We start from the raw sequence: 22492 nt of genomic DNA on the forward strand, positions 1-22492 counted from the left end.
GGTGGGAAGCGGGGCTGGCCCAGGCGCACACAGATCCCGGGGTGCTGCCGTCCCGTGCATGGTTCCGGTGGGGCACACAGGCAAGTCCAGCCCCTTTCAACGCTAGAGTCTAATTCACCTTCACATGTGAAAGCATTTGAGAAGAAACTCACTTTAGCCTCAGGTGTTCCGCCACTGCTTCTTCAAAAGCTGCAAGGAATAAGAGATTTTAAGAAGAAAGTGGAGTTTGAGGTTTGTTATTTAATAGATTTAATTGAACATGTGTGATAATGGGGACATTGCATTGCACAGTATTTATAACCGCCTTCAGGAACTCTGCGGTCTATTTATAGTCTGCTAAAAGACCAAGGCCCTGATGCTCCCTTGCCACAGAGAAGCCCCAGGGAGGGGAACACAATCTGAACAACTCTGAGAGGTCTCTGCTGCAGAGTGAGTCACATTCTTGTCTCCATGGGTCTGTGGGGAAGGAAATCAGTTGTGGGCCATTTCTTAGAACAGCCTACCCCTCCACCCTGCTCTCTGTGAACTCGGTGGGATAATACACACAATTGGAATACTGGTATAGAAGGGTACAGCTTGCTCAGGAAGGACAGGCCGGGGAAAAAGGGAGGAGATGTTGCCTTATATATTAAAAATGTATACACTTAGACGGAGGCGGAGATGGACATAGGAGACAGAATTGTTAAGAGTCTTTGGGTTATGTTAAAAGGGGTAAAAAACAAGGGTGATGACATAGTAAGGGCCTACTACAGACCACCTACCCAGGTAGAATAGGTAGATGGGAGATTTCAACTATCCAGACATACGTTCACAAGTTTCAAAGGGGTAGCTATGTTAGTTTGTAACTGGAAAAAACTTAAACAACGAATAGTCTTACAGTGCCTTAGTCTCTAAGGTGCTGTAAGAATATTTGTTTTTTAAGTTTATCCAGACCAGAAGGTGGATGGTGACGGGATGCCTAACATGGTAAATGTCCAGTTCTGGGCACAGCATTTCAAGAAAGATTTGTAGAAATTGGAGAAGGTCCAGAGAAGAGCATCAAGAATGATTAAAGGTTTAGAGAAAGTGAGCTATGAAGGAAGACTGAAAGAATTGAGCTTGTGTAGTTTGGAAAGGAAAAAACGGAGACGAAACTTGATAGCGGTTTTCAACTATCTAAAAGGGTGTCACAAGGAGGAGGGAGAAAAATTGTTCTCCATGGCCTCTGAGGATAAGACAAGAAGCAAGGGGCTTAAACTGCAGCTAGAGAGGTTTAGGTTGGACGTTAGGAAAAACTTCGTAACTGTCAGGGTAGTTAAACACTGGAATGAATTGAGTAGTGGATTGTTGAATCTCCATCACTGGACATATTTAAGAGTAGGTTAGACAGACACGTGTCAGGGATGGTCTAGATCAGTGTTTCTCAACCTTTTTTATAAAGTACCCCTTTTTTTTAAAAAAAAATTATAAGTATCCCCAGGACCTACAGTTTTCAGACACACAACATTTTTTTCTATCTTTGCAACACATTTGTTTAAACAACTCAATCATGGCTGGGTGGGCAATGAAATGTTTGGGTGTAAAAAATACAAAAATAATAAAATGCTGTAAAACTTTAAAAAAAATCAGTTTTCTCCAAATTTCAGTTGTGTTGACATACCATCCAGTCATCTCTTGAGTGCCCCTAAAGGTACTCGTACCACTGGTTGAGAAACTCTGGTCTGGATGGTGGTTGGTTCTGCCGTGAGGGCAGCAGACTGGACCTGATGATCTCCCGAGGTCCCTTCCACTTCTAGTATTGTATGATTCTACCCCTCCCCTGGCAGCAGTGATCCCTCAGGTTTGGAGTCTTCTGTCATTAGCTACTCTGCCCTGCTGCACAGCACTCTTCTCTGTGCACTTCCCTCCACATTTGCAGCACCCATTCCTATGGCACCTCACAGAGCTCCACCGGGGGGAAATCTTGGAAAACAATGCGTTTTGAACTCTTCCCTTTGACTGAAATGTTCTGCTCCAACTCACCTTTCCCAGACAAGTCTGTTGATAGTTTGTGCAAGTCTTTTCCATCGAATATTTCCAGGGTATATTTTCCCTTATCTGAGTCTGTAGGGTTCAATATGTGGAGCCAGATCTGGTCCACTGTAGTCCCACTTTTCAGCCTTTCACCACTTTCTAGTCGCTTCTCCCTAAGTAAACAAATTATACCATTTTATCAAATTTGAAGTAAAATACACAAGTTTTAGGATAAATTGGTCAGAACAAGCAATTGGGAGCTAGGACTTCTGGGTTCTATTCCTATAGGTCAGTCTCACTATAAGCAAGTCTCAGGGCCAGATTTTTAAAGGTACAGATCAAACTTCAGTAGTCCAGCACTCTCTGGTCCGGCAAAATCCATGGTCCGGCATGATTTTAGTTAGCCGGATGTCCACTTATTATGGTTGTGGCCAAGTTTCCTGCAGTCCCATAAAGTTTGTTTGCAGCCACCAGTCCTGGCTCTCAATGTTCTGTGCTGTTATTTAGCTCTAATTTACCCCGAGAGGTCTCTAAGAGCCCAGTAAGCAGAGAAAGTGTTTGTAATGCTGCTAGACAATATTGACCTCCCATGGTCTAGCAAATTCTCTGGTTTGGCACTAATCAGGTCCTGAGAGTGTCAGACTAGAGAGGTTCAACCTATATTTAGGTGCCTAAACATTCATAAAGGCACCTATTGAGATTTTCAAAAATCCCTGATTGCCTAAGTATAAAGTTTGGAAAATTTGTTCCTTCATGTCTAAATTTTTCCTGTCTGGGAAACGGGTCTAATAACAGCGCTTTTGTCTTTGAAGGGGTATTGTGAGTCCAAATTATCTAAAGCTGGGGAAGAACTTTGACATGCTCAGATAAAAGGATGTAGAAATGTGAAGCATCAGAGGCATTTAGTTCTTCCGAGTGGAGGAGGCAGTCATTTAGAAAAACATAAAGCACTATAGACAAAGTACTTTAAAAAAAATTCTGCCCATGTCTGTAGCTGTGCTGTCACGTAACAGTATTATCACACCATTGAAATCATCACCACCAAGTACTTGCGCCTCACAAACGAAATAGAACGTGACTGCTAACTGGAGATCTCAAAGTCGATTCAGTGGAAAGAGGCAACTGAACTTAAAATCCCTTGTCCCCATAATGCCACAATCAGAAGAATCTCGCATTGTCTTCAAGGCTCAGGCACAAAGGCCAGTAAGGTATTTAGGCCCCTAACTCCCATTGGTTTCAGTGGATGTTAGAGCCCTAAAGACTTTGAGGATCTCAGCCAATGCGCTTTAATTTCCATAGCTGATAATACAAACAGTCAGTACATATGAACCTTGCTAGGATCGTTGAAGGACATACTTGTGGTACCAGGTTGTTTTCATGCAGTCTGTGTAGTATTTCACCTCACTGTGGATTCTGATGCCTTCTTCCGTTGGTTGGACTTTCAGAGGCTTAGCAGAAAGGGCTAAGAAGAGAATTAAAAGACTGGCATTTTACTAGCTGACCAGCCAGTCTATTTTTTTTAAAGAACCCAATGTTTCATCCTGTTTGTAGAACATGGGCAGCTAAAACCCCCTGGCGTTCTAGCACATGAAGGCCCTATATCTTCCATCCAGCAGAAATGTGCCTACTTCCTCCGGAGGTCTGGATTCCAAGTATAGGTCCCATACACACATTTGGCCATTCTCTCCAATTCACCTTTCACTGCTGTCATTCTGCTGCAGCCACCCGTGATGGGGGTAGAGTAACACTTGTACCATGACGTGATCAAGGCTAGGGATGTGAATGACTAGTCGACTGTCTGATAAGCAAATGCTTATCAGATAGTCTACAGGCTAGTCAACTAGTTTCTTCCCCCCCCTTGCTGCCTCTATTAGAAAGAGGCAGCAAGAGGGGGATGTGTAGGGATGCTTCAAAGCGGCAGCGCCACGTGGAGTCTGTGGTGCTGCTGTTTCGAATAGGTGTCCCCAGGCTACACGCAGTGTTTCAAAGTGGCAGCACTGCGTGGAGCCCGGGATGAGCTGGGGACTCCCCTGCTGATCCTGGGCTCTGTGCAGCGCTGCCACTTTGAAATGCCGCGTAGAGCCGGATGCTGGGCTCCCCATGGCTTTTCAAAGTGGCAGCACTGCATGGAGCCTGGGGTCCCCAGGGTTTTGCGGAGGCGCTCTGTTGATTAATCGAATAGTCAATGCAAAATGCATCGACTATTCGATTAGTCAGTTACTCGATATTTAACATCCCTAATTGGAGCAGGGTTTAACAATGAGTTCTGAATGGAGTCGGCTCTGATTTGCATGTTCAGTTAAAGCATGTTCAGCACTAGGCCAGCTGCACCCATTGTCAGCAATGGGCACAGTCCCTACTACGGATGAGGCCAGAGAGACTTAGGTCTCAGCTCACTTTGCTGTTGGAATGTGACAGCTGCACATGTCTGGGCAGAAAGAATAGCTCAGAGCAGGAGATAAAGAGATTGTATTTCCTTCCCTTCATGGAGGGTCTGGTGTCTAAGGTGAGAGACAGGAGCAGAATATATTTAACTCTTGCTTCCTTGCTGCAGCAGTCCTGCTTCTCTTCCCCTTCCTCACTTCTCTATCTGTTTACTGACTGCCCCTCCCACTTCAATTCCCCAAAGGCTCCTAAGCCCACAGTAGATTCTAAATGCCCCCGTTCCTCATCCACTTTACTTCCACATTAGCTACCTTTACAAGACAGAGGAATGTGACTTCAGAAAAAAAGGAGTGGCATCTAGATTAGAACAAAGGACAACTCCTAAGTCCCAGTTCTAGGCCTAAGAACAGCTCTTTTTCCCACCACGGTCAAATCGTGCCTCCCTGCCTCAGTTTCACCTTGATACATAACTCTGCTAAGTATTCTTTTTACAGCATGTAGCTGATAAAAACAGACTTACCACTAATCCTGCAGAGCTCTTTGAGAATATCTTCAAACCCTACAAACACAGGAAGATGCTTCAATCAGCCATAAATACATTCACAAGCAATTTGCATTTGATTGACCAATGGCCTCTTCACATCTGTAGAACCCACTGCATACTTACAGTTGTTATTTTGTTGTGTTTTCCCCACTCGTGAATTTCACTGGCTATAAAGTGTTTGCTACTGACTCTTTTATTTCTACATGTCGGATGTATCTTAGTATACTATAGGGGAGCCTGGATAACCCCATCTTGACCAGTATAATAATGTCTGCATTGTCCAGCTGTGCCTTGACTGGACTAATGATGGCTGTCTTGCCCAAAGTGCAGATTTCTAACAAAGCAAACCCAGGCCTGACTCAAGTCTGGTGCACATAAGCATGCAGGCCAGGCCAAGGGGGTAGAGCTTTGAGAGTCAGGAGTGCTTTAAACAATCATGCATAGGGAGTATGTGGTATAGTGAAACCAAGCCAAGAACATTGGGAGAAACCTGGTACTGGTACATAGTATTTCTGATAAGCAAAAATCACAGATACAGACTTAGAATTGTCAAGTATAGTACAGCCTGAATAGCAGGATGCATCCCAAATATGGGCATAATAGGTATTTTATGCAAAACATAATCAATTGGTAGATATTACTAAAATGACCAAGTCAAGTATAAAAACAGGTGTAGAAAAGATAATCAGTGGGAGGGGGCAGGATTGACCCACAGGTCCCGCTTGTTGTAACTAGAAGTAATGGGCCCCTTCACACCGGCTGCAGCAGGGCTTGGTGTTCCGACACGTGGGAATCGAAGGGACCACGACCTCCCGCCTGGTCCTGAAGGTGGCATACTGGTGAAGTGTAAGTGAACTAGGCTTAATTATTGTATTATAATAATCTTCTATTAATTGCTTTTGCATTGCTTTGCGCTGTATTAATTGCTTTAGAATTTATAGTATTTAAGGTTTAAATTGTGTAGTAATTGTTTTAAGGCTTGTAAAACTTAAACAACTGTGTTAACTGCTTAAAGCTTGTAATAAATGAATAAGTGGTTAAGTCTCTCTGGCGTGTCCTGGTTTCCCTTGGATTTAAAAATCGAACCACACGACATAGACTCAGATGCTGCCTGTTTCCTTAACATTCCAATGTACGTGTGTGCAGTGATGTATCTCGTATGGGATACAGATTTACATATTAGGGTTAAATGATTATGTCAAATGACATCGCCGAGTTTAAATGCTTGGAACACTCTGTGTTTCACCTCTTCTGTCCCCTACTGCTCGAGAGAATGTATGGCATGGTCATGGTTTGAAAAATGACTGTGGGGAAAATATTGGGAGATTTTTCAAAACTGACTCTCTCTCTGAGTATCAGAAGTCACAACACTGAAAATTAAGGCAAGGAGTTGAAAATGTTCTTTTTGCATCTGACATCACTGGTACTAACAATTCTGGATCGGAACTCAGCTGATAGCTTTGTTGAGTCTGCACAATGGAAAATAGTCCCCAGTTTGCCCTTCCATCCGCTTTTGAGGATCTGCAGAATTAACAGGAGTTAAAACTTGGCGTATGTCAGTCATTCAATGAGCTATGACAGAGACACGTGCAGGGAGAAGCTAGAGGACCCAACCCATTGACTTCAGTGGTGAATAAAAAGGGGATGTTTTGTACCTGATACATTTTCTGATCCTAATCCAAATTTAAATATTTCTTATTCATGAAATTTACCACAAATATATATATATGTGTATATGGTATAGCCTCCTCTACTGAAGAAGAAAAAAGAATAGAAAATTCTTGAAGTCCGTTAGAGATCTCATATTGTAGATCTTATTATTTTTCTAGCATTTATATAGTACAGTACAGGCAGTCCCCGGGTTACGTACAAGATAGGGACTGTAGGTTTGTTCTTAAGTTGAATCTGTATGTAAGTCGGAACTGGCGTCCAGATTCAGCCGCTGCTGAAACTGATCAGTTTCAACAGTGGCTGAATCTGGATGCCAGTTCTGACTTACATACAGATTCAACTTAAGAACCCCAGGCGTCCCCAAGTCAGCTGCTGCTGAAACTGATCAGCGGCTGATTCCAGGAAGCCCGGGGCAGGGGCTTCCTGTAGTCAGCCACTGGTCATTTTCAGCAGCTGCTGACTAGGGGACACCTGGGGCAGAGCAGCTGGGGTGCTGCTGGGTTGGTCCAGTGGCACCCAGAGCGGCGCTACGGGACCAACCGGCAGCGCCCCAGCTGCTGTACCACAGGCGTCCGGAGCAAAGCCGCGGAACACGCGGGCAGCGGGACAGCCCAGACGCGCCGTGGCTATCCTGCTGCCCTCGGGCTCCGCGGCTTTGCTCTGCTCTGCTCCTCGTCCCCCAGGTCTGCAGACCAGGGGGAGGGGGAGCAGAGTAGAGCAGAGCGGGGGAACGCGTGGCCAGCTGACAGCCCAGACGCGTCTGGGCTGTCAGCTGGCCGCGTGCTCCGCTCTGCTTCCCCCCCCCCCCATGGTTTGCAGACCAGGGGGAGGGGGAGCAGAGCGAAGCAGAGCAGAGCGGCAGAACGCGTGGCCAGCTGACAGCCCAGACGCATCTGGGCTGTCAGCTGGCTGCGTGCTCCGCTCTGCTCCCTCTCCCCCTGGTCTGCAGACCAGGGGGAGGGGGAGGGGGAGCGGAGCAGAGCGGAGCAGAGCAGAGCAGAGCGGCAGAACGCGCGGCCAGCTGACAGCCCAGACGCGTCTGGGCTGTCAGCTGGCTGCGCGTTCCGCCGCTCTGCTCTGCTCCGCTCTGCTCCCCCTCCCCCTGGTCTGCAGGGGGGGGGGGAGCAGAGCGGAGCGCGCGGCCAGCTGACAGCCCAGACGCGTCTGGGCTGTCAGCTGGCCGCGCGTTCCGCCGCCGCTTTGCTTCCTCTCCCTGGTCTGCTCGAAACCAGGGAGAGGAAGTGCCCCGTTCGTAACTGCGGATCCGACGTAAGTCAGATCCGCGTAACTCGGGGACTGCCTGTAATGAGTACCATAGAAAACACTAAAATAGGTAGAAAGTGTCATTTTAAAGCCCCATGAAGCCTGGTCATATATATAATAAGATTGTAACATATTGTCTCATAGCATGAAATCATCCTACCTTCTTTAGTGAGATCAAGTTCAGTAGTGTCTTCTCCTCGGTCGTCAGAAACAACTGCTTTGTATATTCCTTTATCTTCCTTGGTAAGCTGGCAAAATATTTTAAAATAGAAATCTCCCAGATCACTAAAGTATGGGGTGGTTTTGGGGGTGTAATGTACTGGTGAATTTCCACTCTTCTCCTGGCCTTGGGGTGAATTTGGTGAATTGACAATAGTACTGGCTACAGCAGTGGCAAAATGCGGCCCGCGGGCCACATCCGGCTCACCAAGCCACTGGATCCATCCTGCAGGTGACCCCCACTGGGGCCCTCAGGCATAGAGCAGCCAGTCACTTCAGAGCCCACCTTGCTTCAAGTGGCTGGCTGTTTCCTGTGACCTTCTGCTCCAGGTGCCAGGGAGGGGAGGCTTCGTGTGCTGTCCCACCTCTCACCAGCAAAATCTCTCAGCTTGGAAACTGGCCAATGGGAGCTCAAAGATTTTGCTGGGCATAGGTCAGCATACAAGGCCTCCCCCCGTAGTGCGCAGAGCAGAGAGCCACAGGGAGCAGCCAGCATTTTGAGCAGCCTGGGGCTATGGCAGCCAGGGAGCCTGCCTCAGGGTCCTGCAGGGCTGCTGCTCGGGAACCGCCTAGGTAAGCACCTCCTGGTCACATGCTACCTCTGGCACCACAGCCCCTCGCTTCCCCCTCAACTCCCTGCCCTAGGACCCCACCCAAATCTGCGTACCACCACCCCAGGTCACAACTCCCTCCAAGACCCTGCACTCCCTGCTACACTCCTCCCCCAGGCCAGAATCCTCTCCTGCATCTATAATCCCTCCCGGACTCTGCACCTCAAACACCTGCTCCAGATCACCCAAACTCCCTCTCAGACCCTACATGCTCTCTTGTACCCAGTCCCCTTCCCCAGGCTCCTTTCTGCACCCAACCTCCTTCCCAGACCCTGAAGCCCCTCCATAGAAAAGTGCACTCCTTGACCACTTACCAATCTTGGAGTGGCCCCCATCAAAAATTATTGCCCACCCCTGAGCTAGAGTGAGCTAGAATGAAAGTGCCCTTTGCAAGCTTCCCCTACATGGTGCTATGCCCCAATTCCAAGCTGCAGGATTGATGTGTATTGATGTTCTTGAGCCCCACCTGAGTAGAGAGAGCCATGCACGCTGATTTATAGACTATTTTTAATGTGAACGGTTTGATTGAAATTAAGTTGAAAAACTAACACGAAGCAGGATTTATCATAGAATCATGGAATTGGAAGGAACCTCCAGAGGTCAGCGAGTCCAGTCCCCTGCACTCACGGCAGGACCAAGTACCATCTAGACCAGTGCCGTGCCACTCAAATTATTTTGGGGGTCGCAACACGAGTATATGGGGGTTGCAGTTGAAAAAAGGTTGTGCACCACTGATCTAGACCCTGCCTGACAGGTGTTTATCTAACCTGCTCTTAAATATCTCCAGAGATGGAGATTCCACAACCTCCCTAGGCAATTTATTCCAGTATTTACCCACCCTGGCAGTTAGGAAGTTTTTCCTAATGTCCAACCTAAACCTCCCTTGCTGGAATTTAAGCCCATTGCTTCTTGTCCTATCTTCAGAGATCAAGGAGAACAATTTTTCTCCCTCCTCCTTGTAACACCCTTTTAGGTATTTGAAAGCTGTTATGTCCTCTCTCAGGGTATGTCTACACTACCAGCCTAGTTCGAACTAGGGTGGTTAATGTAGGCAACCGGAGTTGCAAATGAAGCCCGGGATTTAAATATCCCAGGCTTCATTTGCATCTTACCGGGCGCTGCCATTTTTAAAGCCCTGAGTCCAATAATCCATGTTCAGTGGGGCTGACAGCCTCCTGGGGACCCCTGGGCAAAATGGGAGGGAACCTGGCTCTGGCACTTCCAGAAGGGGTGTGGCCTTGAGCAGAAGGCGCAGAGCTGGAGCATCCAGCCCTCACAGCCACCTGGAGTGTGCTCTGGTGGTAATTTAAAGAGCCCAGGGTTCCAGCTGCCACTGCTGCTGGGGTAGAGCCGTGGCTCTTTTTAAATCACTAGGCCCTGGAGCATCTTCCCCTTCCACGTCCACCCCCCATCGATGGCTCTGCCTGTGTTTGGCCAAAGCCTCTTACAGTGAGGCATCCAGGCCTGATCTGAGAGACAGAGAATCCAACACTTCTCTTGGTTCCAATGGTTAATCACTCTCACTGTTACAAATATGTGTCTTATTTTTAATTTGAATGTCTCTGTTTTTTTCTTCTAGCCCTTGTTTTTTGTTTCATGCTTTCATCCATAGTTGAAGAGTACCTAGCACACTGTGGGTGCTGCTAGAAACAAACAGTAAATGTTAACAAAAAAAATATCTTAATATCAACCCGCATTTATTGGATATCAAAGTCAGATCCGGAATGCCTCCAAGTTGCATTATATTTTTTACCTTTTTAATCCGAAGAGTTCCAGCCCCAGTCTGCGGATCAGACAGACCGTCCAAATGTTCTTTTTTATCCAAAAACCATTTAAAGTTGGTATCCTTTTTCATGTTTGTTGCCTGTTCAAAGTAAAGGTTTAGCAATTAGAATATTGTTCTTTCTGAAGGCAAGGATATCTTTTGAGTTCTGAGACTTCAGCTGTCCCAGGGGATTCTCTCAGTATTACATGAAATTTTTCCCCATGTTTTCCAGGCCTGTTAGGTTTTACTGCCAAGTCTTTGCTTTCTATAAGCTGGCAAATATCAGTATCCTTAAAATGCACATCTACATTAATAAGGTGATCAGAATTTGAAAATGTGCGAGGAAGACACTGAGTTGACAAAAGAAAAACCTTACTTATATATTAGGGTTGCCAGATGATGTCCCAAGAAATACCGGACAGCTGGTATTTTTTGGTGGAGCAAAAAGAAGAAGAAAAAAAAAGGAACGTGGGATTTTTTTTTGGAAAAGTAGGACAAGATGGACAATTTTTTTCAAAGGAGGACAAAAAGAGGACATAATTATTGGGGAGGGCAAACCCCTCAAAAGGGGGGCTTGTCTGGTCACCTTAATATTAACAATAGAAGATGGATGCTACTATGCACAGTAGCAATTGGATAGTAAAATATACCTTGCAAGTCAGCAGAACTTCACACTCCTCAGTAACTTTCCACTGCAAATTCTCTATAAAATGAGGACCTACAAGCAAAACAAAACCAACCAAGTCTTGCTATTTCTTCCTGCTGGTCTGCTTTTAATATTAGACCATGCAATGGCTCCATCTACTGGTCAATCACAGCACTGCCCTCTTTGTATTAATTCTTCCATGTTCCAGTTCTAGGAAATATTTATTTTATTTGCATTAGGTCTCATAATGTTAGATGTATAATTTAAAAAAGTTCCAGAGGGCTCCAGTTCTTATAGTGACTAACAGGTTTTTTCTTAAAATGCCAATTACTCCTTTGATTCTGTGAAATTATAGATATTTTGCACAGGGAAGGGCACTGGAAAAGCCAATTCATATCTTTTCCAGTCTGCTTTCCTGATATGAACTACCTGGGAGCCCAATGAAAAGGAAAATAGACAGATGGGTTCAGAGCAGAGCCATGACGAGTACAGGATTGGAAAACCTGCCTTACAATGGTGAACTGTTAGACACTTGATCTATTTATCTTAGCAAAGAGAAAGATAAGGGGGGACTTGACTACAAACTATAAGTATCTATTTTGGAAAGAGGTATTTGATAAGGGGCTCTTGGTTCTAGCAGAGAAAGGTTTCACGCAGTTCAATATCTGGAAGTTGACGCTAGACAAATTCAGACTGGAAATAGGGTAGAAACTGTTAACAGGAGGATAATTATCCATTGGAACAATTTATTCAGGGCTGTGGTGGATTCTCCCATAAGATTGGATGTTTTTTGAAAAGAGTTGCTCCAGGGGTCATTTTGGGGAAGTTCTCTGGCTTGTGCTATGCAGGAGATCAGACTAGATGACCACAGAGGTCTCTCTGGCCTTGGAATCTACCAATCACGGAAAATAGCTTTTTTGTAATGGTGTGTAATACATTAGCCTCGAGGTAGGGGCGGGAGACTGGGGACTGTTGCTACTGCTGACAGTGAACGTTTCCAGATTCCGTTTGCCAGCAGGGGATGGAGAGGGACCTGAGCCGTGTTCCCTGGGAGCTGAGCACTGGGGCTGCTGCTTAGGAGAGATTCTAATGCCAGCCAGCTGATCAGCAAGGCACCCACAGCTCGGTTTTTTGTTTCTACTGGAGATGCACATTTGTACTAGGGATGTTAAATATCGGTTAACTGAAGAGTCGATTAACCTCATGAACTCTTATTGATTACTCGACTATTCTATAGTCCCCGGGGGTGGGGCTGGTAGCCAGTGCGCTCCAGCCTCCCTCCCAAAGAGCCCCGTCATTCCTCGCCGCTGCCTCTGTGGAGTGCTAGGCGGGAGCTGGTCCACGAGGGGAGCTGGTTTAAAAACCAGCTCCCCTCATGGACTGGCTGCCTGCTGTCCCATGCTGCTGCCTCTGATGCAGAAGCAGCAGCACGGGATGGCAGCAGCCCCTGTCCAGGAAGGGGGATATGCTCCTAGACCTGGTGCAAGCTCTAATGGAACCGAGCTGCCTGCTCACCTGGCTCCTAATACACTTTAAATGAAGAGCCGCAGCAGGGATAGGTCCCGGACCCAGTGCAAGCCGGGACTGAGTTGGGCTGCTGGCCAGCCTGCTAAAAAATATACTGCCGGGTGGGGGGAGAATGTGTGTAAGCTATAGCATTAACCTATAAGCTTTTGCTTATCAGTTAATCAGCTACACTATTACATCCCTAATTCGGTGCACAATTTATTCCCCACATGATTGGAAAAGATTAGAGGAACATTGGATCTGAGCCCTCTCTGGATTGGACATTTGCTGAAACTCAGGCATGTTGGTTCAGGGGCCCTATACCAGAGCCAGTGAGTGCCTTCAACTATCCAAACTAATCAAACTTTGTTTAACAGCCAGAAACCAGTAACCTAAAATAAAAAGCTTTATCTTAGTCCAGCAAGCAATTTAAATAAGAGGATACTAAGCAGAGCAATTTACTCTTCCCTTGTTGTTGGGACACGCAGTAGAAAATCCTTGTTTCCCCTTTCACCAAGTTTTCACTAGTCCCGTCCCAGTCAGTGTCCTTGAGGCTATCTTACCCTGCATTCGCCTCCATTCTCTCCGCTTAGCAGCAGCCTCCGCCTCAACCTTATTAAAGACTGAAAGAACAAACATTGACAGATCAGGTCAATAAAAGGGCACTGAAACCACTATTATAACCCCTCTCGGTGTAAGATAGCATAGATCCCTAACCAGGAAACATGTTACTTTAAAACTCAGACAGTATATGATATCTCTTCCTGCCCCAGTTAAACTCTGTCCTTTGGTATAGAACCCTTCACAAGGTCAGCTCTATTAGCCTTTCATGCTGCCAGCAGCTCAGAGTGTAACATTTATTTTGAAGAAAATGGAGCGAATTTGCTCTAAGGGCTGATCTTTAGGCACTGGAAACTCCTATTGATTTAAATGGGAGGTTTTTTGGTTATGCCAAGAATACAGGATTGAGTTCTTGAACTTGCCACTTTTCAAGGGAGAAGTAGTAGAAATACAAATTCAGGCTTCAAGCAACTCAATTCTATTAAAAACAACTGCTAAACAGTTTAAAAATGAGAAGTGTCAAATTAAGGGGAGAATTTAGACTGGGAAGCTGCAACTTTTTGTTCATAAAGAGCCAAAATGGTTTCTGTACTCTATCTAGTGGGTCTATTTCTTCACTTTACAGCCAAATGGCCATTCACTACTTACTGCAGTTTCCTCATTTCACTCTCTCTACAGGGGTTTTGATCCCAAACTGACTGAAGTTACAAGAAAAACTTCCACTGCTTTCAGCAGGCCTCAGATGAAGCCTATTTACTGTCTCTACTTACTGTCATCTCTACTTACTGTCATCAATGAGAGACAGAGTGAACTGGTTTTTAGCTTTTCCATCTTGCACCTGGGCTGTGTACGTCCCCTTGTCATCATCACAGAAGTCCAGGATTATGAGTTCTATGAGGCCCTTTGCTCTATCAAAGTTGATCTTATGTGTCTATGTAAAACAAAGTACTGGTGGTAAATAGGTCCATTTTTCATAGGGAAATTATTCCAGCACCAAATCCTGGCCCCCTGCCTTCTGCAACGTAGAGCCTGGCTGGAACTACAGATCCTAGTTTTGCCCTGGTATATTTCTCCTTGCTACCTGTGATATGTCTGCACTGCCCATAAAAGGTGTATTTGTAGATTAGCTCACTTGGGTAAAAATAGCAGTGAAGACATGGCCTCTTGGTTCCTAGCTCAGGTCTGCAGCTCAACTGAAAGACCTTGAGTTGCTAACCTAAGTTAGAAGTGGAGTTTCTATGTCTTCATTGCTATTTTAATCCAAATTAAGAATGTGCCATTTTCTGTAGTGCAGACACACCTAGGCCTACAATGGGGTCAACAAATCCTTTCCCTCCCCATGTCCATTCCTTACTCCAGTGCAATCATGGTCCAGGAATTTGACTCTCAAATGAATTTTGTTCTTTATTAAAAAGTCCATGTAGTGGATTTGCACATCTGTACAGGGGAACCTGCTTGCGGCCGGGTGCTTCTGCAGAGAAACAGCCTAAGAGGTTTCCACTGTAACACATGATACAATAGATTCTTCCTTGTTGCTTATTAAACTGATTTGCCAGGGTACTGTGTGATCACATGGATTTTTCTGTAATGAAATAGTGCTCTTGAAAGCAGCAGCCCTGTACTGCAAATAATCACAACTCAGAGTAGTAGTGAAGGTAACGCATCCACCCATGGCCCAGGGCACTCACTAATATACCAGGAACATTTATAAACACACCCTTCATTCATCAGCCATTTTAAGTGGTTAGCTGTCTTCATTAGTTGTGGCCAACCTGTTTGCTGCAAGCCAATGTTACAGTTGCAAAGAGCCTGACATGCACTGTTTAATCATGCCTTACTGCATACACCATACAGCCGAGAAAAGATAGTGGCCATATAGGGAAAGCCTCGCAGAATTTTATTAGATGCTTTCTGTCTCTGAAGAACACATGGCAACAAAGGCTAGGAAAGGCTTTAGGGTTTGCCCATCACAAAACATCCAGGACCTTGTTATTGTGACAGTGTTAGACTAGATTTGAGCCACAGGTGAATAGCTCCACTATCCTTTTCTTCATTCTGAACCATCTAGTCCCTCAGGGTAAATACGTTTTACTATAGCATTAGTTCTGGGACGGGAGGACCAAAAGGGGTTAATTTAAACAACAATTCAGGAGCACTTTGTGACACCTGGTGCAGTTATTTTTAATCTCTCTAATATAGAAACAGGTTGCATGCATCTGCTCTGAAAAGCTAGAAGATTTATACCTAGCCAGTACAAAGGTGGGTGTCGACACCAGTCAGGCTTGCAGGGTAGGACAGAAGGGTCAGCATTAACTCCCCCTCCCACCAGCTAACCAGCAAAGATAATATTTCTTAGCACATGCTCATGCGCGGGCTGAATTACTTACAGGGGCCCGGATTCTTTGGTCAGCAAGTTCAGCAAAGCACAGTAAAATAGTAGTTCTCAAAGTGGGGTTCACAACCCTCTTGCAGGTGAGCCACAGGCTCACCCCCTTCCTTGCAACAGGGAGCCTGCGCTGGTGCTCCACCCTGTACCGCCCACCCCATCCTGCAAGTTTGACTTTGCTGGCCCGGCGGGGGGAATGGCAGTGCAGGGGTGTGCTGCTTGGAGGCTTTCCCCACTGCTCCCATTGGCCAGAATCATGGCCAATGGGAACAGCTGGGGGGCGGTGCCTGGGAGAAGGTAGAGCCAGGTAAGCCCTTCCTGCATTGATCAGGGTGGTCTGCAGGCCAGAACCAGTGCTGTAAAGTGAACTTAAAGTGGTTGGGGTTGCCCTTGGAGGAGGCCCTGTTCAAGGAGAAAGTCTGCGGGTGCACAGCTGGCAGCAGCGGCTATGCTGCCCAACAGTGTCATGTTCTGCATCGCAGCCCCCAGGGGGAGGGGAAGGGAGCAGGTTCTGCCATGCTCAGTTCTCTGCTCGAGGGATGTCACATCAGCAGCTTTAACTAATGCTGGGACGTGACAGCTGAGAATGCGGGAGCAGTGCCCGGCTCCTGTCATGCCAGAGCTCTGCTGGGGCATGGTGGGGAATCAAGCCTAGAGACTTTGCAAAGAAGCAGCGTAAAAATAGGTGATGAGAAACAACAGTCTCCTGACTCGGTGATCTCATCTGAGCCCTGGTGTCGCAGAGCCAGTCCAGCCGCTGTGAAGGCAGGTCCCGTGCATGCTGGGAGTTTAGAAGCACCACACATACCGGAGTGCTCGAAAGCTCCTTCCCATTGAAGATTAAATGCAGCTCTGCCTCTGGCGACAGTTGTTCCACCTCCAGCCACAGACGCACTTCTCCTTTGTCGAGGACATCAACGTTCCACCCGGAGATCAGCTCGATCACTGGCAGGAGAGGGGATGTGGCGGGTCAAGGTTGAGGATTTAGGATAAAATCCTGGTCCAGATGGTGTCAATGGGAATTTAGATACTGATGCCAAGGAGATCAGGATTTCATCCTTTCTGTTCATCATATTTGAATCCTTCCCTTCCCATGCTGTCAGATGTCACTTAGGACACAAACAAGGCTCCTCCATCCCTGTCTATCATGCTTTTTGCTGAAATGTCTACCGTGGCGTGTTTTCATAACTTAGCTTTTGTATAAGGCTAGGTTGTTGGCCCATCATTCAGCCTTTGGCTTGGAGGCCAGTGGATGGTTCTTCATATGAGCCCTCCCTGTTGGCCTGGGTGGCCCTATCAAGAAATCAAACTCCTGCTGGCATAGCTCCAAGGGTCACTGTCACACAAGAGTCTCCCCACAGTCCCCAGGAAAGCCTATGTATGAGGGTCCCACATGCCAGCTACTACTAGTCCAACTTACATGGGTTTCTGATTTCATGACTAATTTTCCGCAAATTGTCCAGTTCTGAAAATGCAAGGAACAGCACAGGACTTAGATCAGTAAAGCCAGACCGAATCCAACACTCATTAACAATTTATCTTGTGAACTAGGTCAAGCTAGTCTATAATTGTACAAAACAAGATAGAGCTGAAGGGATTAGAAGGAGCTGGGAAAATAAAGCCTAACTATGCGTAAATATCAATATCCAATGCTAGTGGCATCAGCTAGAGGAACAGCTTTGAAAAATTGCTGTGATGCTGTGAGCACTTTATAGACTAACAAAACATGTCGATGGTATCATGAGCTTTCATGGGCACAGCCCACTTCTTCAGATGACCAGAGTTATGAGTTTAGGATGTGCAGACCCAAAATAAATAGGAGACGGGAAGGGGAGGCGGGAGGGGAAAAAAAAGAAGGGGGGTGAGAGACAGGGAGCTAGAAGGAATCAGTAAGTATCTGAGGGTTGGGTAGTTAAAACGAATCAGATAAGAATCAAAGTCAATTGATAGTATCCTTCCTAACTTAGGAGTCTACATAAAGAGCTGTTTGCACCTTCAACGCCTGTTTTTTTTCTGTAACAGACTAACTCGGCTACCCTCTGAAGCTTGTGATGCTGTGGTAACATGCAATGCCAAGGGCTAGTCTACACTAAACAATTAGCTTGGTTTATCTAGATTGGCCATATATATAAAAAATCCGCACCCCTGAGCTGCGCTGTAAGACAACCTAAATCCCCACCTGGACAGCACTAGGTTGGCAGAAGAATTCTATCAATCTACCTGCCCCTCCCAAGGAGCTGGATAACCTAGACTACTAGGAGGGGCTCTCCCTCTGTGCGAGTAATGGCTCTGCCACCCTCGCATTTTAAGTGTGGACAAGCCCTGAGGCTACAAGAACATTTCCTCTCTCCTGCCTCATGTTAGGACACAGTTCTCACACTCCAGTCACACCGGCCAGTTAAAGGACACAAAGTCTCCTTTTCTTGCCATTGTATGGCACCACTTCATTTCCTAAAGTCTGGGAGGAGCTGTTGCCCAGCTGATTGGAACTGGCAAATTCAGCACTGGACAATTTTTTTTACCTTCCTGGGTTAAAGTGTGGCTGGCAGAGATCTCATCATCTACGTCAGTTACCTCCACAGAGTATGTCCCCAGATCCTTTTCAGATGCATTTTTCAGCATGAGCTTCGATCTTAGAAAAAAGAAAAAGAAACACAATTAGGTCCATTTGAAACAGATCCTGTTTGAGAGGAGAATGCAACAAAGTCTGTACATGTAGAGGAGCAAACCTATAGCAATTTGAGTGCCTCAGTGGGGGTAGCACAGCTAACATGTCTGACAGCCTCAGCAAAAGGACAACTCTGATTCCTCCTTTCTGTGATGCTCAAGGCCCAAGTGAGCTGCACACACACCATGGGCACTGCATTTGGAAGTCAGGACTGTGGTCCAGATTTGCTTGGGAAATAGCAGCAATAGGCCAAATTCATCCCTAGACAGGCAGAACTGAATCTAGGACCTCTGGAGCTTAGTGCATGAGCCTCTACAGCTTCAGCTAAAAGCCAGATGGCTCCCAGCTAAGGCTGTAGAGCAAACTCTTTCTCTGTAAGTGGCCTAAATGCCAGGAGAGGGGACAGTCCACCACCCCAGCAGATGTGTGGGTTACACAACATCAGCAGTGTTGTCTGGAGTCCCCAATCAAATCAGGAGTTTGGGTTCATTTTCAGATGTGTGTGTAAAAGTGCAAATGTTTATCTGAAGTGCGAGGAAGGATCTTACGTTCTCATACTGATTCTTCAACCATCTCTGAGTAGGGAGGTAGAAAACTTGGCTTTGGCTTTTCATGGCTTCCCCGGAAAACATTTTGTTCTGAACTTTTCCCCAGGTTAGTGTGTAAACAGCTCCCTGCCTCACCTTCCAAAGCTCATTTTCCCAACATGCTCTGCCCACTTACTTGTTGCCTTTATCTTCAGTTTTGACTCTGTCAGGATCTGGAGGCCCCTCATAATCCTTTGACCAGGTAAACTCTGAAGAGTCACACATATCAGGAGTTTCAAAAGCCATGTAAATGAAGCCTTCTTTGTCTACCCCGAGTTCAATTTCATTTGTTCCTGCATATGAGAAACAACATTTTGGAAACATTAGGAAAACCGTTCTAACTATAGAGATAGTCAGGCACTGGAATAGGCTTCCAAGAGAGGTTGTGGAATAAGAACATAGGAACGGCCAAACTGGATCAAACTGAAGGTCCAGCTCGTCCAGTGTCCTGGCTTCTGACAATGGCCAGGTGCTCCAGAGGGAATGAACAGGAGAGGGCAATTTTGAGTAAGATTAGAGATACCTGAGCATGGGCTTGTGTCCCTGACCATCTTGGCCAATAGCCACTGATGGATCTATCCTCCTGGAGTCTGCGTGTCCCTGGAGCTCACTGTGCGGGGCCATATCAGCAGTGACAGCAGGGAGCCCTGGGCCCTTTTGAATCACCAGGCCCTGGGGCAACTGCCCCCTTTACCCCTCCCTGTCGGTGGGCCAGGCCTGGCCTGCTCTACTATGGGCTTGTGTGTGAAATGGGGCAAGTCCCCGTGTGACTCTCCACTTCAGGGATACGTGGTGTTTCCCTACAAACAAGAATGATGAAAGGTCCAGAGAACACAAGCTAGGAGGGACGACTGAAAGAATTGGGCTTGTTTAGTTTGGAACGGAGAAGACCGAGAGGGGACATGATAGCGGCTTTCAAGTACCTAAAAGGGTGATACATGGAGGAGGCAGAAAAATGGTTCTGCTTAGCCTCTGAGGATAGGACAAGAAGCAATGGGCTTAAATTGCAGCGAGGGATGTTTAGGTTGAACATTAGGAAAAACTTCCTGTCAGCACTGGAATAAATTGCTTAGGGAGTCTGTGGCATCTCCATCAGTGGAGATATTTAAGAGCAGGTTAGACAGGCATCTATCAGGGATGAGCTAGATGGTGCTTGGTCCTGCTGTGAGGGCAGGGGACTGGACTTGATGACCTCTTGAGGTCCCTTCCAGTTCTAGTGTTCAATGATTCTATGATACTTCACAGCGTGCTGCGAGGATAAACAGGTTGTAAATTGTGAAGCGCTTGGATCCTATGGAAACAAGGGCCAGAGATGTACAGTAGATAGAATTCTCTGTTTTCCCTTCACATTTCACCCTGTGCAAATGACCAGGAGCAGCCCGAGGCCGGCTGCAGCAGCTGGCGCCCTCGGTGGAGTGGCGCAATTGGCGCCCCTGCCTGAACAGCCGTCAATGGCCATGACGTCATTATGGGGCACCCCGGCGCCCCGTAACATCATCATCGGGCGCCCGGGCCAGCGGCGCCCTAGGCAGCTGCCTAGCTCGCCTAGGCTCACGGGCCACCCCTGCAAATGACCCTACTGTCTTTTTATTGAGAGGCTCGCTCCAAGGACAGAAATTTATTCCCCCTTAACAGGCTCATACCTGCTTTGGTTTCAACCACCACAGCATCTGAGGGGATGGAAGGTGGACCAATCCCTGCTTTGTTGAATGCTCGTACTTGGAAAATGTAGCATTTCCCCGTCTCCAGGTCAGAAACCTGTGAAAACCCAATGTAACAAATTAGCACCCCACTAAGTAATAAGAAACGCTGGCCTGCTAGGCTTAATACAAACCCTCATGTGGGTGCTGGCTGTTGGCTGCTCATTTAATTGCTTCCATGCCTCTGACCCCTCCTCACAGACATCTATGTAATATCCCGTGAGTGGACCTGCTCCAGTGTACAGGGGCGCTTCCCAGTGCAGCATCAGGGTTGCATCCCGCACCTCGGTGCACCTCACGTCGTACGGGGGGCCTGTTTTGAAGCAGGGCAGACTGTCAAACAGGGACACCGGAAGAGACGATGCAGCAACGTTTAGCCTCAGATCACAGGGTTGATGGCAACGAATGAGTGGCGGGCTCAGCAGAGGGGCCTGTCTCCAGCAGGCTTTGTATGAGAGGGTTCAATGCCCTTTGTACCAACGTAACACACCGAGAGAGTTACGTAATGAGTCGGGGTTCCCCAGGCTCCGGATCCCAGCTGGCCACACGGACAAGCCTAGCAATGATCCCTAGAACATAAGAACGGCCACACGGGGTCAGACCAAAGGTCCATCCAGCCCAGTGCCCTGTCTGCCGACAGTGGCCAATGCCAGATGCTCCAGAGGGCATGAACTGAACAGGTACCGATCAAACGATCTCTCTCCTGTTATCCTCTCCACCCTCTGACAGACAGAGGCTAGGGACACCATTCCTTACCCATCCTGGCTAATAGCCAGCGCTCGCCGAGCGGCAGCGAGCCCTGCTCACCAGCCGCACGGTTCTGCGCTCTGTACATGTGCAGATCGTTCTGCGCCGGCTCTTCCGGGGTGTCATCTACTTGCCACGGGCGAGTAGATTACATTGTTTGTCGAGTTCTGCTAATAGCCATTAATGGACTTAACCTCCATGAATTTATCTAGTTCTCTTTTAAACCCTGTTATAGTCCTAGCCTTCACAACCTCCTCAGGCAAGGAGTTCCACAGATTGGCTATACGCTGTGTGAAAAAGAACTTCCTTTTATTTGTTTTAAACCTGCCACCGATTAGTTTCATTTGGTGGCCCCTAGTTCTTGAATTACAGGAACAAGTAAATAACTTTTCCTTATTCACTTTCTCCACACCAGTCATGATTTTATAGACCTCTATCATATCCCCCCTTAGTCTCCTCTTTTTCAAGCTGAAAAGTTCCAGTCTCTTTAATCTCTCCTCATATGGGACCCGTTCCAAACCTCTAACCATTTTAGTTGCCCTTCTCTGAACCTTTTCTAATGCCAGTGTATCTTTTTTGGGATGAGGAGACCACATCTGTACACAGTATTCAAGATGTGGGGGTACCATGGATTTATATAAGGGCAATAAGATATTCTCCGTCTTATTCTCTATCCCCTTTTTAATGATTCCTAACATCCTGTTTGTTTTTTTGACAGCTGCTGCACACTGCATGGACGTCTTCAGAGAACTATCCATGATGACACCAAGGGTATGTCTACACTACCACCCTAGTTCGAACTAGGGTGGTTAATGTAGGCAACCGGAGTTGCAAATGAAGCCCGGGATTTGAATTTCCCGGGCTTCATTTGCATGTTGCCGGGCGCCGCCATTTTTAAATGCCGGCTAGTTCGGACTCCGTGCCCGCGGCTACACGCGGCACGGACTAGGTAGTTCGGATTAGGCTTCCTATTGGAACGAGGAGTACAGGTAGTTCGGAATAGGAAGCCTAATCCGAACTACCTAGTCCGTGCCACGTGTAGCCGCGGGCACGGAGTCCGAACTAGGCGGCATTTAAAAATGGCGGTGCCCGGCAACATGCAAATGAAGCCCGGGAAATTCAAATCCTGGGCTTCATTTGCAACTCCGGTTGCCTACATTAACCACCCTAGTTCGAACTAGGGTGGTAGTGTAGACATACCCCAAGATCTCTTTCCTGATTAGTTGTAGCTAAATTAGCCC

General features: G+C 46.9%; 1 protein-coding gene across 1 annotated transcript in view; it reads right to left on the reverse strand.

Annotated features, from left to right (window-relative positions):
• The window catches only part of MYOM3 (myomesin 3), a 67652-nt gene that overhangs the window by 8658 nt on the left and 36502 nt on the right, over nucleotides 1–22492 (reverse strand). Inside the window, exons 20-34 of the mRNA XM_006130480.4 lie at nucleotides 20639–20817; nucleotides 20448–20562; nucleotides 18941–19097; nucleotides 18072–18181; nucleotides 16970–17014; nucleotides 16358–16494; nucleotides 13950–14094; nucleotides 13166–13225; nucleotides 11101–11168; nucleotides 10439–10549; nucleotides 8016–8103; nucleotides 4898–4936; nucleotides 3349–3454; nucleotides 2002–2165; nucleotides 153–189 (exon numbers count right to left, since the gene is read on the reverse strand). Of these exons, the coding sequence (XP_006130542.2) occupies nucleotides 153–189; nucleotides 2002–2165; nucleotides 3349–3454; nucleotides 4898–4936; nucleotides 8016–8103; nucleotides 10439–10549; nucleotides 11101–11168; nucleotides 13166–13225; nucleotides 13950–14094; nucleotides 16358–16494; nucleotides 16970–17014; nucleotides 18072–18181; nucleotides 18941–19097; nucleotides 20448–20562; nucleotides 20639–20817 (1561 nt within the window). The remainder of the gene's footprint in view (nucleotides 1–152; nucleotides 190–2001; nucleotides 2166–3348; nucleotides 3455–4897; nucleotides 4937–8015; nucleotides 8104–10438; nucleotides 10550–11100; nucleotides 11169–13165; nucleotides 13226–13949; nucleotides 14095–16357; nucleotides 16495–16969; nucleotides 17015–18071; nucleotides 18182–18940; nucleotides 19098–20447; nucleotides 20563–20638; nucleotides 20818–22492) is intronic.

Source organism: Pelodiscus sinensis, chromosome 25 (genome assembly GCF_049634645.1).
Source record: "Pelodiscus sinensis isolate JC-2024 chromosome 25, ASM4963464v1, whole genome shotgun sequence".
NCBI lineage: Eukaryota > Metazoa > Chordata > Testudines > Trionychidae > Pelodiscus > Pelodiscus sinensis.